The sequence below is a fragment of the Myxine glutinosa genome, chromosome 5 (assembly GCF_964187855.1).
Source record: "Myxine glutinosa chromosome 5, kmMyxGlut1.1, whole genome shotgun sequence".
In the NCBI taxonomy this organism is placed as follows: domain Eukaryota; kingdom Metazoa; phylum Chordata; class Myxini; order Myxiniformes; family Myxinidae; genus Myxine; species Myxine glutinosa.
In genome coordinates, this window is record NC_136265.1 from 206,909,289 (window position 1) to 206,928,513 (window position 19,225).

Genomic DNA, 19,225 nt, shown 5'->3' on the forward strand with positions numbered 1-19,225 from the left:
GTATATCGCTTTTCGCCCGATCTCTCAATGGTGAAGAATCACTTTAGTATTAAATAATTCTCATATCCGAATCCATTTTCAGATCTTCACCAAAATCGAATCTATTTGTCCTTTCCATCCACCCAACCTGTCCACCAAGTTTCGTCCGAATCCGTCCGTAACGTTTTGAGATATCCTGCTATGTATCGGTTTTGTCCCTATCTCTCAATGATGAAGAATCGCTTCAAACATTCCACTAGCCGGATCCGAATCCGGATCTTCACCAACATCGAATCATTTCGTCCTTGTCACATGCGCCAAATCTTTGCCGAATTTCGTCCGAATCCGTCCACAACTTTTTGAGATATCTTGTTCACAGACAATCAGACAGACAGGGGTGAAAACACAACCTCCATCCACCTTTGGTGGTGGAGGTAACAATGGGTGTGGGGATGGATAAGGGGTAGGAGAGGACACATGAGGTGGACACGTGGATACGGAAGGAAAAACTGGAAATTTGGAAGAACTTTACCTGTATAATTTTGCATAACATGTAGATGGCTCTTTTGTTTGGGCTTGCTGGATACCTTTGAGACATGCGTACTCTACTCACCTGTGATTTGTATAGCATGGGTGTGAATCTTGACCCAGATATAAAATGTCGCAATGGTGTATCACATGCAAGGCGATGCATCAATGTGTCCATCACAAGGATGTTCACCTGGGAGAGCCGTCTGCCAGCACCGATTATATTAGTGGACGTTAAAAATCCCACGGTGTCTTTCTCGAAGAGTAGGTGAGTTATCACCTGTACCCCGAACAAATTTCAAATTCCTTGCACCTCCAGTCTAACATCAGACCTGGACAGCCGGTCCATATAAGGCTTGTGCCGAAAATGTTCCTTGGCCGACCCCACAAAAGGTGGGAATAAATTGAGGCTGTTGTGGTTGCCAGGATAGCCTAAAGGTATGCACACTCACCTCTGAGCTGTCCGACCTTTGTTTATCCTGGCACCAGTAACCCAGGTGCTTTTCAGGCAGTAGTCAGGTTCACGATGTCAATACATTATATTTCGTTCAAAATCATGGTAGATTCGCAAACCTATACATTTTTGGAAAGGTTATAGCATAAGGAAACTAAAAATCAATGTTTACATTTGGAGAGATACCTGTATGGCGGCCATTTTGGATTTTCAAAATGGCCACTGTAAAATACATATTTTGTTCTATTTCTGCCTCTAATTACCCTAAAAACTTTTTAAAATATACTAAACTTATATTTTCAGGGACAAGGAATCCAATGAAAGTATCAAATTAGTGCTATGGGGAATGGTAAGACACGAATCAAAGGTTTTGAATTGCAAAATACCGTCTTTATATTCGCGATAAGTTGCATAATCAAATACATGTTATCATTTTGTACAGGCAGTTAATAACATCAAAATGTGTCACAATAATTCATATCACCAAACATACACAGGCAGTCAGCAAAATCATATATACACATGCAGTCAGTACAACTTCACATCTACACAGGCAGTCAATGACAAAATATACACAGGCAGTCAATGGCATCAAACATACACGATTACAGAATATGCCATTTAGAGTTCGTCATCACCGTCCTGTGTGTCGTATCCGACAATATAGTCCGCATCGTTTTCACAGTCCGTTCCACACAAGCAAAGGTCGGTCAAATTGATTGGCAAATCGAATTGGTCGAATGGTCGATCGAATCGAATTCGATGAATCGAATCGAATCGATCGAATTGGTCGAATGGTCGAATGGTCGATCGAAGCGATTGGTCGAATTGGTCGAATGGTCGAATTGGTCGAATGGAATTGGTCGAATTGGTCGAATCGAATTGGTCGGAATTGGCAAATGTAAACATTGATTTTCAGATTTTCCATGTAATAACGTTTCCAAAAATGTATAGGTTTGCTAATCTACCATGATTTTGAACGAAAAAACATAGTGAACCTGACTACAGGGCAATTTGTCAATATGTGTGCCGTCCCTCGGATGTACATGAAACTGGGCGTTCCGTCTGCCAGCATTAGTTGGTGAACGTTAAACAACTCACCCTGTCTTTCACAAAGAGCAGGCAAGTTATTGCCAGCACCCTGGCAAAATTACAAATTCCTGCCCTTAGTACTGCTGGGAAGACAATGGCAAACCACTCAGCAAAACTCTTCCCAAGGGGCTGTTAAAGTAGCAGCAGTAGTAGTAGTAGTAGCAGCAGCAGCAGCAGCAGCAGCAGCAGTAGTAGTAGTAGTAGTAGTAGTAGTGGTAGTAGTAGTAGCAGTAGTAGTAGTGGTAGTAGTGGTAGTAGTAGTAGTAGTAGTGGTAGTGCAGCATTACTCCTTGGAGCAAAAAAAAAAAAAAAAATGAAGCTGAAAATGTTTTGCTGGTGATACAAATTACTATAATTATTCTTGAACCTTCCCTCATTCCCATCTCAGGTTTCATGTCACTAGATTGAAAACCAACAGACCTGTTCTGCAATGGGGGCCTTTTTGGACAAGCCCCAAACAGAGAAGCAAAGCTCGAGTGGTTCTGGCAACGGGCTTCATTTTGCTGTGAGCACCATGCAGGTAAAGTCCAAGCAAGCGATCTTCCCGGAAAGTTATATGTCAAGAGTTATAAATAAGACAATGTGACTGAAACTTTTCGAATGAACTCGTCTCTGCATGAATACAAACTATTCCGCACAATCAGTTTCCTAATTTCTGAGGCATTCAAGCGCACTTTCCTTATGATGGAGTGCATACATTCCACCTCATTTAATCATCTGCACGGTATCCGTGTCCGTTATAAATCGCAGAAATTATTTTATTTCACTTGATGAAATATTTAAAAGGGCATCTCATTTGGAATCCAGGATGCCGTAGTGGTGGAGCTATCATCAGGAGGGCCACGGTTTGTAACCTGGTCACTGCGCTCCCTTAATAATGCTGCTGCACGGCAAGCTCCACTCATAATTTACGATGACGTTAAAATATCAACCTATGGTTCACTGCCAGGCTTTCTATTTTTAGTCCTGCCTTGGAAATAGTTATACACCTTCAAAACAGGGTCCGACTACTGCCAAGGCAGATGCCAATTGAAGGCAGCGATGACACATTTTGGGAAATGGCTATTGTGGGAGGCACGTCACATGGAATAGTGGTGGAAGGATAACAAAGTAAATATTTCGACAAATAAAGCGTCTCAACATGGAGCAGACAGAGCTCATGCTCCCTCCATGGATTGCGGGTAAGGCCTCTGGGCCGGCTGGCCTGTCTGGGCGTACTGTGTTCCTAAAGAATGTTATAAGAAATGGGTTTTCGTTTTTCATTCACTGTTTCAGTGGCCACTGAACTCTCAAGTGGTTCCAAAGTTGTAGAATTCTTCTGTCATGGTACCTGTACCTAAGATGCCCAAACCGGTTGGTTTTAACGATTATATCGACCAGTAGCATTAACGGCTGTACCCGGGAAATGTTTGGAAAGGATAGCGAGAAACATTCTTGTGGAGCAAACGAAGGAATGTATGGAACCTTTTCAATTCACTTCTGGGGAAATGAGAGGTGCTGAAGGTGCATTTATAACCTTGTTACGCAAAATGTATATACGCCAAAAAAATATCTTCTGGCACCTCCGAATCAAGACAGACACAGATAAAGTTGTGAATGCAGAGGACCACTAAAATGGTTCTAGAAATCAAGAAGTTTCCCTATCAAGATAGGCTGATGTTCTTGAATCTACACTTCCTCTACTACAGAAGGAGGAGAGGGTGATGTGATTATTGTGCACCAGATTCTTAATGGGCTGATCAGGATCGACCCCAATCATTTCTTCAATCCAACTAGACGTACTTCAACTAGAGGTCACTCAAGGAAGTTATTTAAGGAGGAGAGCAGTCTCGACGTCAGGGGTGCTTTTTTTTTTTTAGCAGTCGAGCGGTTTACCGTGAGCACTGGAGGAAAACACTGGAGCAGTCTTCCACCGTAAATAATTGAAACCAAGACGACGAATGAGTTCAAGTCTAAATTTGACAAGCACTGGTGGAAGGACCGTTTCCACCTTACACATGTCTCTCAGCAATTCTGCTACTCTCTCAGCAATGGTTGGAAGTCCTCAATCTCAAACAAAAGGTTAGGAGTTAGGACCATCTCCTTCAACATATATCAGGTATTCAACACAGTCTCTGCATCGTTGCCAAGCTCTCCGTCTGTGGCATAGAAGGCCGCCTTTGTTCCTGGGGTTCTGACTCCCATCACTCACGCTGTCAATATGTTGCCATCAATGGAAGCTTTCCTTCCCTCTCCCAGTAGAGATTGGACCTTACACATGTCTACTCTTCTCAAGCATGTGCACACACTAAGCTTCAGTATCACCACAATGAAGATAACAGGGTACTACAGGATCACCTTCTTCTAACAGAAGGAAATTAGATAGAATATTGAGGACAGCTGGTAAATAATTTTAGCTCTTACATGAGTCTCGATCTTGTATACAAAAAAAAAAATAATAATAATAAGGTGATTGGCAAGGATATTAAATATTTAAAGTTTTATGTAAGACTAGTTCAAAGACCGTCAAAAATGACGGGTTGGAAAAGTTTATTTGAGGGTACAGCCTCGTGAGTGTGCCAAAGAATGAAGCCTCGGCCCAGCGTCAGGTGTGCTAGTATGTTCTTTATTTATTAGACATCCTACCGATGTAAACAACAACAACAACATGCATTTTAAGGCCATTTTCCCTGCTAGAGCGGGGGTTAGCCTTGCGGTCCCCATGACAATCTTCTCCATTTTGCCCTATTTTCTGCATCTCTCCTTGTTAACCCCCTTGCCCGCATTTCTTCTTCCACCATCTTTAGCCAAGTCTTTCTCAGTCTTCCCCGTCCTCTACTTCCTTCTACATTCATTTCCATCACTCTTCTCAACCAGTCACTTTCATCCTTCCTCAACACATGACCAAACCATCTCAACCTGTTCCTCTTCACAGCATCAATCACAGGCTCTATTCCCATCATCTTTCGCAATTCATCATTTGTCTTCCTCTCTCTCAACGATACTCCGCACATCCACCGAACGATTCGCATTTCCACCCTTTCCAGCCTTCGTTGCTGCTCTACGTTCATTACCCATGTCTCGCTCCCATAAATCATAACACTTCTCACACATGCAGCATACACCCTTCCCTTCAGCTTCAACGACACTCCCCTCCTCGTCAGCACGCCACTCAGTCCCCGAAACTTCTTCCATGCACATCTCACTCCAGCAACCGTTGCCGAGTCTGATCCACCTTCTCCATTCAGCATGACTCCGAGGTAGCAAAATGTTTTCACACCTTCCAGCTTCACGCCATCTCCAAGATCCAACTCAACATTTCCTCCATCTGCAGCTCCCTCTGTGCACACCTTACATTTGAATGTAGCTACCACACTGGTTAATGACCCTCTCAGACCACTACATTTTTGATGAACCCACTCAGCGCACATTGTACATTGAATGGAGTTCACTCCGACACCCTTCCTACACACAGCACATGGCCACTTCCCAGTTCTTTCCACCTCACCACATGCTTTACCACTCGCCATCACCTTCGTCTTTCCTATATTCACCTTCAGACCTTTTGTCTCCATACATTCCTTCCACTTGTTCATATTTTCCTTCAGTCCATCCATACTTTCCGCAATCAACACCAGATCATCTGCATACAACAAATCCCACGGTAAACCCTCCTTTACGTTCTGAGCCAGCACCTCCATCACAGCGACAAATAGTAGTGGACTTAGTACCGATCCCTGATGCACTCCCACCTTCACCTCAAACTCACCACTGTTCCCGTCCTTCGTCCTTACAGCTGTGCGCGCTCTTTTGTACATTGCCATCACTACTCTGATCAACCATTCCTCCACTCCTATCTTCCTCAATGCCCATGTCAATACTTCGCGTGGAACCCTATCGAATGCTTTCTCCAGATCAACAAACCCAAGAAACAACTTTTTCCTCTTCTCCATGTACTTCTCCTGAAACTGCCTCACAATAAAGAGCGCGTCTGTCGTTCCTCTTCCTGGTATAAATCCAAACTGCATTTCGTCGATCTTCACCTTCTTCCTTATACTCCTCTCCAACACCCTTTCCAATACCTTCATTCCATGCTCCAATAACTTTATCGCTCGGTACGAGTCACACTCCAGAGGGTCACCTTTCCCCTTGTATAGAGGGACGAGGGTACTCAGTTCCCAATCCACTGGAATGCGGCCTTCTTTCACCACCAGATTACAGATCTCTGTCATTCTCTTCACACCCCAACTTCCTGCTGCCTTCAACATATCTCCCACAACTCCCGTCGGCCCTCCCGCTTTTCTACTCTTCATTGCTTTTATCGCTTCCTCAACTTCCTTCTCAGTTATCTTCTCTGCCGGTCCTAAAACTGGGTTACTCTCTATGTTGCCATCCCATTCATTCTCTGTATTCACCAGCATTTCGATATATCTTTTCCATCTTCCTTTAATTCCATCTGGGTCCACAACGATTTGTCCCACTTCATCCTTCAAGCAACTCACCCCCATCACATCACACCTCTCTTTCGCTATCTGCTTTGCAATCCTGAATACCGCTCTCTGACCCTCTTCTGAATCCAAGCGTTCTCCGAACATTTTCCTACATGCCTCCTGCGCCTTTGCTACCTCTTTCTTTGCAGCCTTCTTGGCTGCCTTATAACTTTCATGCTCTGCTTTCTCTGCTCCCGTACCCTTTGCCTTCTGCCACTCATTGAACTTCTTCCTCTTCTCGTCAATCCTCTTTCCAACTTCCTCATCCCACCACCATGTTTCCGAGTGCATCGGTGGTCCTTTTGTCCATCCACATACCTCACCAACGGCTCCCAACAGACTATCTTTCATTGACATCCAACCACGTTCAAGCTCAACCACATCATCCTCTACCCTACTCAGCCTCTCTTTTAATGCCTCCCTTACTGTCACCTCTTTCAAGCTCCACACCTTCATTCTCGGTTAGTACTTCACCCGGCGAGCTCTCCTCGCACCTTTCACCTTTATGTTGCAGCCAACCAAGTGGTGCTGTGAAACAGCCGCCTCCCCCGGGATCACCTTTGTGTCCCGGAGGTGCCCCCTATCGCGCCTACGCACCATCAGGTAGTCAACGGTTGTCGTCGACCCACCTGACGTGTATGTAACAAGCTCAGGTGGGTCGACGACAACCGTTGACTACCTGATGGTGCGTAGGTGAGATAGGGGGCACCTCCGGGACACAAAGGTGATCCTACGGTCGTAAACGAACACTCGTTTTACTCTGCGCACGTTGCACATCACGTGCGGCGAATTTCACATTCCTGCGTCTTTTATTTATTGTTGTTAAAAAAAAAACAACTTCTGCACACTGCCCTTGAGGCTCGGTTTGGAAGCCACCGTCTACATTTCCAATGGAAGAGACATAATTACTCTTTTATGGAAAATGTTTTTCGAGTTTGTTTTATCCTCAAAAATAGATGGTGGTGAACACACGTTCGTGTTAAAAGATAGGCCTTTAAAACCTACCCGTATGAAGGGGGACCGACATCTGTACAAACACACAAACTGACATTGTGTTTTATATGGTAGATTCTACAGATAGGAAATTTTAGACTATTATTGACGATGTAAATCAGTCTCTCTATTGTTGTGTAGTTTTTTCATTGCTCAGGAAGAATTTCACTTCCATGTGAGTACATTTTGAACTTTTTCTTGCTTTGTGCTGTGGGACAATACAATGACTCATCTTCTAGATGAGTTTAATAAAGTTATTTCTGTTGGAGATCTGCTGTGTTTAAATTATTAATTTGGGATTTTCAATGAATATACATGTAAAGTTGTTTATGTTGACATTTATATTGTTTTATGTGACAGATGTTTTATAGAAAGTTCGTGGAGGTGGATTGAGCATTTTAAATAAGAAGGATTAATTGAAGAACAGCTAACGAAAGGGATCAGGTCTGAAGGATGAATGCTCGGAGTCTGAGGAAATGGGCAGCAAAAATCGGTAAAGAGCAATTTAAGGGAGAGGTGACCATTGTATTCAAGACTGCCTGAATCCATCACTGCTTCTGAAGTAATTTTTCCTGTTTTCAAGCATAATGATCTCTGACCATAAATTTGGATTCTGTCAGTCACTTAACTCTGGACATGCTTCTGCTACTCTCTCAGCAATGGTTGGAAGTTCTCAATCTCAAACAAGAGGTTAGGAGTTAGGACCATCTCCCTCAACATACGTATATCGGGTATTCAACACGGTCTCTGCATCGTTGCCAAGCTCTCCGTCTGTGGCATAGAAGGCCGCCTTTGTTCCTGGGTTTCTGACTGCCTTCACTCATGCTGTCAATATGTTGCCATCAATGGAAGCTTTCCTTCCCTCTCCCAGTAGAGATTGGACTTCACTAAGACAGTGTTGTGGGCCCATTCTTGTTCCTCATCTATATCAATGACCTACTTTGCACACTAGAAACCCCTCTCTTCCTTTCAGCACTGGAAAACCCCTCTGTTCTCCTTTGCACTGGAAAACACTCTCTTCTTTTTTTGTAGATGACTCCACATTGTGTGTTACAGTACCCTACCCCTCTGCTAGGCAGATAGCAGCTGTGTCTCTCTTTCTCTCTCTGCTGATATGGAAATGACTGCTCCCTTATGATAGCCAGAGAGATTCAGTGTACCCATGTCGAGAGAGACATGGGCCTTGACAAGAAAGTGATCAGAAAGGCCAATAGGGGCAGAAGAAGAACAGGAGCAATTGGATGTTGGTCATTCCTTGGACCAGGAGGGAGGATGTGCTGGTAGTAGAAATCTTGGTTGGGAAGTTTATAGTTTAGCTAAATCCCAGAGTTCGAAAAGGCCTTTGCTGTAATGCCATGCCTGGTTGTTGCCAAGCATGGCGACAGTTGAAATAGCCACAGTTGGAGAAATATGTTAATATTTCTGTTCATAGTAAGGGGAAAGTTAATAGTAAGGGGGAAAAGAAGACAAGAGGCAATTAGACCAAGAGGATGGCATGGATTACAGATTGGGTCGTAAGGTGGTGGTAGTGAGTTTCTGTCTGCCCTTTTCAGAGCGATAGTGGGTTCTTGAGAAGTCGTGTGAATTATTCCATGGCTAAGAGCCAATTTTGGCCAGGTCACCACTCCATCGCAAGGTGTATAAATTTTCACTGAATAACCATGGAAATCTGATTAAGGTGGTGAAGGTCTTAGGTCTTAGCTTAGGGTCCTGAGTTCAAGCCCTGTCATGCCATAAATAACACCAAGTGTGTCAACTCACCACGTTGTCCTCCCGGGGTTGGCAAAACGAGTAGCATCTCAACGAAAAATGAGCCATTTCAATAGAGTATCCTACGTCGGAGTGGCGACCCGGCCATGATTGTGTCCCTTAGCAAATGAAACTGCTTCGGCAGCCCGATGTACCTGATAGCCTGAAAGGAATGTTTTGTTTTTTTAACCATGGGAATCCAACCCAAATAATTTAGGGCAATACAGGGCTTTACCCACCCCACAAAAGAGCAATTCGATCATGAGGTCAGGTCAGGTCAGGTCAGGTGTGGGAGCATGCGCCGGAGCAGTGCGTTGCCGCATCCAGTTTCCGACGGTACTCCAGGGTCCTCCGCCTGGCCATCCCCCAGGCTGATGCCTGGCCCATCCCTATCTCCTTGAGATGCCGATCAACCTGCTGCATAAGGTACTGTTGAACTAACACTTTGAATAAGTGGGAGGAAGAGTGTAAGAAGACTGACAATTCCATAGAAAGAAAAGAAAGGTGGACTGGAAGTGAATAGACATATTTTTGTCTTCTACCGACCCCTCTCCGGCCTAGCTCCCCCAGCTCTATCTGTGCTCTGTCCCCCGAATATTCCTTCAGGATGCACAAGATCTGCCAGAAACCCTCTTCTGGTGAAACTGCCAAAATCAAGACTCTCCGCTCACCTTCACTCTTTCATTTCTCTTTTTTCCCTCCTCTGGAACAAACTCCCTCACTCCCTTCAATCCCACTCCTCCCTCCAGGTCTTTAAAACAGCTGTTCACCAACATCTCTTATCTTCCCCCATCCAAATCCTTGATCTTTTCTACCCCTGTTAAAACACCCAAAATCCACCTCTTTCAATCTCCGACTTCATTCCTGAAATTCCTAGTCGTGTTCATTTGCTTTATACTGTGTACCCCTCTCCCCCTCCCCCCAGCCCTCTCCCTTCCACAGATCTCCCAATGTCCCTGTTCTCTATTGTTGTTGTGCTTGTATGCTTTCCTCTCTCTCCCCTTCTTGTGTCCCGCTACCTTTATTGTATGTTTCATGTGTCTGTGCATGTTTTCGTGTTGAATGTGTTACCTCTTAGTCTTACATGAGCCTCGACTCTGTATAAAAAAAAAAAAAAAATTTAACCTGAGGATTGGAATGGTCAAGGAATGCATTTGTACCTGTGGGGTAAGGTGGCAGCAAAAGCAAGAAGTGTATGGAGTCAGAAGAAAAGGTGACATATTGAGAGGCAATCTAGCTGACTGTAGTCAGAAAGCACGGAAAACCTTGTTTCTCATCCTCCTACTGGAATATGCTATAGATACCAAGGGATTTAGACTCCATTGCCGACCGAGGTATAAAATGGAACACACCTGCACCAGCCGTCAGTGGGGATCTATATTCCACGACAATGTGTTAAATGCCTTGTATGCCCCGAGGAACTGAAAATGTGCCAATAAAGGATGTAACTCCACGGAGTATTCTCAAATGACGACCGGCTTCCGGAGCTGCTTTGGATATATGATACATCGTTGGTGATGTCTCAAAGTACTTAACAAACAACAAAGATGTAAGCAAATTAAAAATTGAGAAAAAGCAACGATTAACATGAACAGCATATTAAGACTGTTCGAGCACCAAAAGTTATAAATGAGTTTTAAAACATCTGCAATTCTGCCAGATGTTTATCAGAGAATGGGATTTAAAGCTTATCAAGCCCAAGGCATGTTCCACGTGGGTTGACCATACCTCCATAATTTTTCACATTTGTTGGCAGGGATGCATTAGCAAGTGTGAGCAATTCCAGGTTTTTAATATCGGCTTATTCAAGCTCAAGCTGGGTATTTGAATCCAGTTCAGAATCGGAGAGATTATGACCTCGGATAACTTTTCAATGTCAACCTCACTTTGAATCCACAATTTTTTTTAGTGTAAGACAGAGTTACAAGAAATGTTTCTTATTTATTAAGGCTTTCAATTAGACCCAAAATTAATCTTATCTGGTCTATAATCGCTGTGCAACACGAGAATCTTATCTTAGAGATCACAGGTTCAAATGCTACTGAGGGCAACACTAAACATATGATTTGGGAACAAAGGCTGACAGGATGGCCTAGGCACGTACACCTGCGTCTAAGCGGTATAACCTGGGTTCGAATCCCGACCCAGCAACTGTCATTGCGGTGTTTCACAGGCAGGGTGATTCTTCTAGTTGGTGATGTCCTTGGCGAAGAGTACGTTAGTTATCACCGGCACCTTGAACAAATTCCAAATTCCTGTCCTAATTACTGCTCGCAAGGCAATACAGTACATCAGATCAGTACATTGGATCAGACTAAACTTGTGAAAAACCAAGATAGTCTTAGAATTGCATGAACCAGCATCGGCCCACCATCGGTGGGCAATTTAAAGTGTTGATATTTCCACGATGTGATGTTTTCTGGGACACAATGTACACCTAAATTTATTTATTTATTTTTCGGACATACTTGTAACCATATTTTGCCTTGCTGGTCCACATTGTAAAGCTTTCGTGATGTAAAACACCAAGTGATAAATTTTGAAGTTTTCTTGCCACGTACAGTGCCCTTTATAAGTAATGGAACAGTGAAGTCAAATTTGTTATTACTAGTGGGGTCACCCGTGGGAATCTCGCGGGCATGGAGGTGTATCATTGCGATCGGTGCAGCCGTTTTTGCGGTACTCGAGACAATAACGTTAGGCGGGAGTCCAAACCTGAAAATGCTGGAGACCAAAGCTGAAAGTGGAAAAACAATATAGCCTATTTTACTCTAGGGGGTCCCAGGATTACCCACCCAAAATTTCGTTGCGATCGGTTCAGCCTTTTTTGCGGTACCTGGGAACGGACGGACGGACAGACAGACAGACAGACAGACGGACATTTGGTGAATTATAGTAAGATTGCTATATACTCAAGAAATTTGGATTTGAGATCAAAAGATGAATATAAGGCAAGAGTACAAAAAGTCAGCTTTTATTTATTGGTATTTCTATGTATGCATGCTTTACCATTGTAGAACAATAGCACTTTTTATGTTCAGTCCCCCATTTTCGGTAAGCATAAGTGTTGGGACAAATGACTGACAGGTGTTTATTGTTGCATTGATTGTTTAAGCATAAAAGAGATGTGAATGTCTTTGTTGGTAAATGGTTTTAGCCTTTGCTTTTGCCTTGAAAGTTTGCTTTTTGAGACAGGAGACATAAACCAACATGAAGACCAGAGAATTGTCTATGAAAGAAAAGCAACCAATTTGGAAGCTGAAGAACAGAATAATTCAATTGGATCCACAGCACAAAAATTTGGCATAGCAAATACAACAATTTCGAATATCTTGAAAAATAAATAAACCACTTGTGTACTTAGCAATAGGCAATGGCCAGGTCGGCCAAGGTAAACAACTGCTGTTGATGACAGAAAAATCATTAGAACTGTGAAGAAAACCCTAAAACAACTTGTCAGTGACATCACCAACAACCTCCAGTGAGCAGGGGTGAAAGTATCACAATCTACCGTTCGTGGAAGACTTCGACAGCAGAATTACAAAGGCTAAACCGCAAGATGAAAACCTCTCATCAGCACCAAAAATAGAAAGGCCAGATTAGAATTTGCCAAGAAGTAGAGGTGAGCGAGTAGAGTTCTGGAACAAAGTTTTATGGACAGGTGAGACCAATATAAAACTTTACTAAAGTGATAGAAAGGCAAAAGTGTGGGGAAAGGAAGGAACTGCATATGATCCAAAGCACATAAACGACCTCATCTGTGAAGCATGGTGGAGGTAGTGTCATGGTTTGGGCTTGCATGTTTCTTCTAAATCGTGTCTAGTTTCAGAGAAGACAGCAAATACTTTTTTGGGGGTGGGGGGGGGGGGTGAGGGTGGGGGTGGATGGTCAAACCTGGACCTACTTTGACCCCCGTAAATCCCCTTAGATCCTGATTTTTTTTTTCACGATGTCAACAAACTTTGGTACATCAATGGTGATGAAAGTTGTGGTCAACTTTCTTCAAAATTGTGTGTGTAGTTTCAGCGAAGAAGATCCAAGTGTTTACATAATGACTGATTGACGGACACCGCACGATGCTAATACCTCACCTGAACTATGTTCCATATGAGCTAAAAATGAGTGAGAGTAAAACAATGACATATAATCAAAATAAGTTATTGTTGGCACATTCTGTTGTGGGTTGTTTGCAGGGCTGGCGAGTAGATATGGAAGATGCTCACGTTACTTTGCCCTGCCTTTCTGGAATCATGAAAACCTGGTCCTTCTTTGCCGTCTTTGATGGACATGCTGGACCTAGGGCTTCCAAGTACTGTGCGAGCCACCTTCTCACTCAAATCATCTCAGTGCCTCCCTTCTCCGCCTCACGGTCACGTCAGGAGCTGCGGTCTGGAGAGCTGTCGTCTGAAGCAGTGGTGCGGGGCATACAAAGGGGTTTCCTTCAAGTTGATGCAGATCTACGTGCAGCTCTGACAGATGGTGGGAAGAGCTCTGCCTGGATGGATCACAGTGGCACAACTGCTGTGACACTACTGGTCTCACCGAGACACTTGTACTTCGTTAACTGTGGAGACTCTCGAGCTGTGCTGTATCGCGAGGGTGAACCCTATTTAGTCACAGAGGTGTGTGAAAATTTTACCATATCTTCATTTTATGTTTGTTGGCATTTCACATGTGATAATCGTGTTGCTTTTGTGGCTTTGGGAGGAGACCTTTATGGATTGTCGGAACCCGAGTGCACAGCAATACAGTCACGTGAAAAAGTAAGTACACCCCATGTAAAGATTTGACTTTTTCAACATATTTCAACATACAGCTATTTGATCTTCATTTCAACAAAATTGAAAGATAAAGGTGATATAATATAACAAATATCATCAAACCTTTACATTTTGTAGTCCATTGTATAATTTAAATAAACATGAATGCAAATTTCGCATGTGGAAAAAGTGAGTACACCCCTACATTTATCACTACTTCAAATACCTAAAATTAGAATCAGGTGCACCAGCTCAGGTGCAAACGATTAGAACATCGTAAGAGAGGATCTTGGAGGAACCTGTCTTATTTAAACCTCAGACATTTAGTTTTGTTTGCTCTTTGTTGTTGAAGTGTGCGGCGTCACCATGCCTAGATCAAAAGAGCTCTCTGAGGCCTTCAGAAAGAAGGTTATAGATGCCTACGAGTCTCGGAAGGGATTTAAATAGATCTCCAAACAATTTGAAATCAATCATTCGACTGTCCGGAAGATCATCTACAAGTGGAGAAGATTCCAAACAACTGCCAACTTGTTCAGGCCAGGCTGCCCCACTGCCCCAGCAAGTTCAGCCTGAGAGCAGACCGCAAGATGCTGAAAGAAGTCTCTAAGAACCCCAGAATGTCATCATGGGATCTACAGGTAGCTCTTGCCACTGTTGATGTCAAAGTGCATGAGTCTACCATTAGAAAGAGGCTGCACAAATTTGATTTACATGGGAGGTGTGCCAGGAGGAAATCTTTGCTGTCCAGAAAGAACATCAGGGCAAGACTAAAGTTTGCCAATGAACACCGAGGCAAAGACCAGCACTTCTGGAACAATGTGCTCTGGACAGATGAGTCAAAGGTAGAGCTATTTGGCCACAGTACCAGAAGACATGTTTGGCGAAAACCAAAGACAGCATTTGACCACAAGAACCTGATACCAACTGTAAAGCATGGTGGTGGAAATATTATGGTTTGGGGCAGCTTTGCTGCATCAGGGCCTGGGCAGCTCACCATCATAGAATGCACTATGAATTCTTCATTGTACCAGAGGGTGCTTGAGGATAATGTGAGGCCATCTGTCGGAAAGTTGAAGCTCAACCGAAGGTGGACCTTGCAACATGACAATGGCCCTAAACATACCAGTAAATCCACCAAGGAATGGCTGAAAAGAAAGAAATGGAGGGTTCTGGAATGGCCAAGTCAAAGCCCGGGTCTAAATCCCATCGAGATGTTATGGGGGGATTTGAAACGAGCTGTGCATGCAAGAAACCCCTCAAACATCGCACAGCTGAAAGAATTCTGCACGGAGGAGTGGGCAAAAATTTCTCCCAGTCGATGTCAGAGAATTGAAGACAGTTATAAGGAACGTCTACTTGAGGTTGTTTCTGCCAAAGGGGACAACACCACCTATTAGAGCCAAGGGTGTACTTACTTTTTCCACATGCGAAATTTGCATTTATGTTCATTTAAATTATATAATGGACGACAAAATGTAAATGTTTCATGATATTTGTTGTATTGTATCACCTTTATCTATCAATATTGTTGAAATGAAGATCAAATAGTTGTATGTTGAAATATGTTGAGAAAGTCAAAACTTTACATGGGGTGTACTTACTTTTTCACGTGACTGTATAATGACCTCAAAATACTGCTTCAGCAACACCATTAGTTATGTCTTGTTGTAAGTTTTTGATTTTCAGCAAAGCACCTAATTGATTTCCAGCAACAGAATGTATTGTGTGTGCTTTCGGTAAGCCTTCACCTATATACCTTTCGGATAGAGGAAGGCTTATTACCCTTGCCAGAGGAGAAGGTATTGCGTTTGGGGCCGTTTGTTTGTCTGGCTGTTTGTCCGCACAGAATGAGTATGCTTTTCTCTGCAACCGTTGGTCCGATTGTCAAGAAACTTTCACCATAGGAGCGCGCCTCATCCTGTATAATTTTTTAAATGATAATTATGACGTCATAGGTCACGTGGCAGGGCGACATCTTGGAAAAACCGAAAAACCTTGCACCTCTATATCTCCGAAACCACTCCATGGGAAAAAATTGAAACATGTCTCATTGTAATTAGATTAATGAACAGGATTAAATAACTAAATTGATATATGTAGGAAAATTGCATGCCCAGACCTGGAATTGAACCCACGTCGTCTGGAAAACCATACCAGTGCTCTGCCATCTGATCTATCTGGGCAACCCTGACAAAGCATGCAATTTCCCCACACATATGATTGCTTCTCTGCCTCTCTGCCTCTGTCTCTCTGTCTCTGTCTCTCTTTCTCTCTTTCTCTCTTTCTGCCTTTCTCTCTCTCTCCCCTGGAAGCATTGACGGAAAGAGAGTGGCAATCATATGTATGGGAAAATTGCATGCTCAGTCAGGGTTGCCCAGGTAGCTCAGATGGCAGAGCACTTGTATGGTTCACCAGAGGACCTGGGTTCGATTCCTGGTCTGGGCATGTAATTTTCCCACATATATTAAATTAATGTCTCATTATCAAGTACTCCCCATGGGGAACAACATATATTCATAATGATGTCATCGGTGTCTTCATTATGACGTTATAATTAGACAAGTAGAACACTTGATCTGATCGGTTTTAAATTTCTTGAGCATGATTTACACAAAAATGATGTAGGAGAATTTAATTGATGATGTCATCGGTCACTTGTTTTGGCCGCCATATTGGTTTGAACATCAATCTATATCATCAATAAATCACACAAACACAGCAGCTAACTAGAACGGCACTCAGTAAGCATACCTCCGCCTGGATGGCCATATCATTCAATGGTGAAGAATTACTTAAAATTTTTAATAATTCTCATATCCGAATCCATATTCAGATCTTCACCAAAATCAAATCTATTTGTCCTTGTCAGACACCCAACCTGCCCACCAAGTTTGTCCAAATCCGCCCGCAACTTTCTGAGATATCCTGCTATGTATCGTTTTTGGCCCTATCTCCCAATGGTGAAGAATCACGTAAAAATTCGAGTACCCGGATCCAAATCCTAATCTTCACCAAAATCTAATCATTTCGTCCTTGTGACATGTGCTACATCTCTGCCAAGTTTTGTCTGAATCCATCCACAACATTTTGAAATATTTTGTTTACAAACAAACAAACAAACAGACAGGGGTGAAAACATAACCTCTATCCACCTTTGGTGGCGGAGGTAATAAACACCCCACAAAATACACCACACAAACACGTCCTGGCGAGGGTCTGCAATCTCTGATTGCTCTTTGTTGTTTATACGTGTTGTAGGGTTTGTTTCTACAATTAATGCCCCAGTTTTTTATGGTACTGAAGAGTTTCTTACCCCTCTCGGAGTACCAAACCACCATTTGGGTTTATTTTTAATTTTTTCTGCCCTTTTCTTCTGCCAATGACCGAGCTGTATCTCGGAGCAGGCTCGGACTTTCAGAATGAAATTTTGCATCAACTATGGGAATAAAAATAAAATATACGGGGTTGATATCAATTGTTTGACCTTGACCAAATTTTAAGGCCATAACCTAATTTTATCGACATTTTAACATTTTTCACCATAACTTTATTGAGGTTTGTCCAATCAGAACAAAATTGCCCTTTATATATAGCTTAGAGGAAGGCACATTTATGCTTAATTTACATCATGAAAAGTAATGTGTTTTTGTCATTGCTCAATTTTTCTAATATTGCAAAGTCTTAGACTGTTTGGTTTTCGAAGATGTTATGGCATCATAATAGTGGATATGCACTGAAGTTGATATTTGTGTCGTGTCATTGACCTACCTTTTTCGGATTGTGACCTAATTAACAAAAAACACCTTTTTGGTCACAAGTTGAATAACTTTCCTCTGATTTTCATTATGTTGATGAGCTTTACAGATATATTGTAGATGGGGACACATTTTATTAATTTGTACTCTATCCCTAAATGTTTAAGGTGAAGGTCACATGGCGATCCAAAAAATATATAGGATAGGGGAGGCTTACCCTTGGCGATCGATTTGTGATTGCAGATATCTATTTTATTCGTTGCGAAAATCGAAGATTTTTCAAGTATATTGGTTGGTCTTGTGCGTTATTCTGTCTGTTTGTCTGTATGTCAGTCGCCTACAGGTCACAATTTTCAACCGATCATCAAACTTCACCAAATGGTAGAGTTGGTCATAAGCAAGAAGCCTATTGTTCAACATAGGCCAACATAGGTCAAACGTCACCAGCTTTTCTAAAATCCTCAATTTTCATCCGATTGACTTGAAATTTCAGAGGATTTGCATATCTGGACAGTAAATTGAACCACCAAGTATTTTTGAGGTCAACATAGGCGAAAAGGTATAGGATAGGGGACGCTTACCGACACAGGTATAGGATAGGCCAAATTTCTAAAATCCTCAATTTTCATCCGATTGACTTGAAATTTCAGAGGATTTGCATATCTGGACAGTAAATTGAACCACCAAGTATTTTTGAGGTCAACATAGGCGAAAAGGTATAGGATAGGGGACGCTTACCGACACAGGTATAGGATAGGCCAGATTTCTAAAGTCCTCAATATTCATCCGATTGACTTGAAATTTTAAGAGGATTAACATATCTGGACACTGAATGCAACCACCAAGTATTTTTGAGGTCAACATAGGCCAAAAGGTCCACATAGGCCAGATTTATAAAATCCTCAATTTTCATCCAATTAACTTGAAATTTGAAGAGGATTTGCATACAACCTCACTGAATTCAACCACCAATTATTTTTGAGGTCATCATAGGCCAACAACTTATTTTATGGATTTCGCAAATATCGTGCTATGCATGACATATTTCTTGTTTTACCTTTGCTTTGGATCGAGCAGGAACTGAAACTCTTTCTTAGTATTGCTTATAGTTTTCTTTTTTTGACACTAATAATTTTACTTTTTGAGAACATAAGGACAATGCTGTTGATTTGTTCCTCATACCTCTCACTCACAAAGATAGGTATAGGCAACAACACTAAAGTTACCAAATTGATTCCAAAATATACTGGAAATGATTACTGAGAGAACCTTACAATACTTTAATGTAGAAATAACAGCGTGCGAGAAGATGACATTTGGATCAATGGACATCAATACTTTAACCACAGAGCATATTAGTTTCCTGTGGATTAAAACTTCCAAATAGGGTCAATAAAGCTGTACTTTGCACCATGTTTAAGTGGGGCCTTTGAAGATCTCTATTTA

General features: G+C 42.4%; 1 protein-coding gene across 1 annotated transcript in view; it reads left to right on the plus strand.

The window, feature by feature from the left end:
* Positions 1-19,225, plus strand: part of LOC137426462 (protein phosphatase 1B) — a 76,360-nt gene that overhangs the window by 15,751 nt on the left and 41,384 nt on the right. Inside the window, exons 2-3 of the mRNA XM_078779404.1 lie at positions 2,442-2,573; positions 13,458-13,886. Coding sequence (XP_078635530.1) covers positions 2,484-2,573; positions 13,458-13,886 — 519 coding nt within the window. The 5' untranslated portion in view covers positions 2,442-2,483. The remainder of the gene's footprint in view (positions 1-2,441; positions 2,574-13,457; positions 13,887-19,225) is intronic.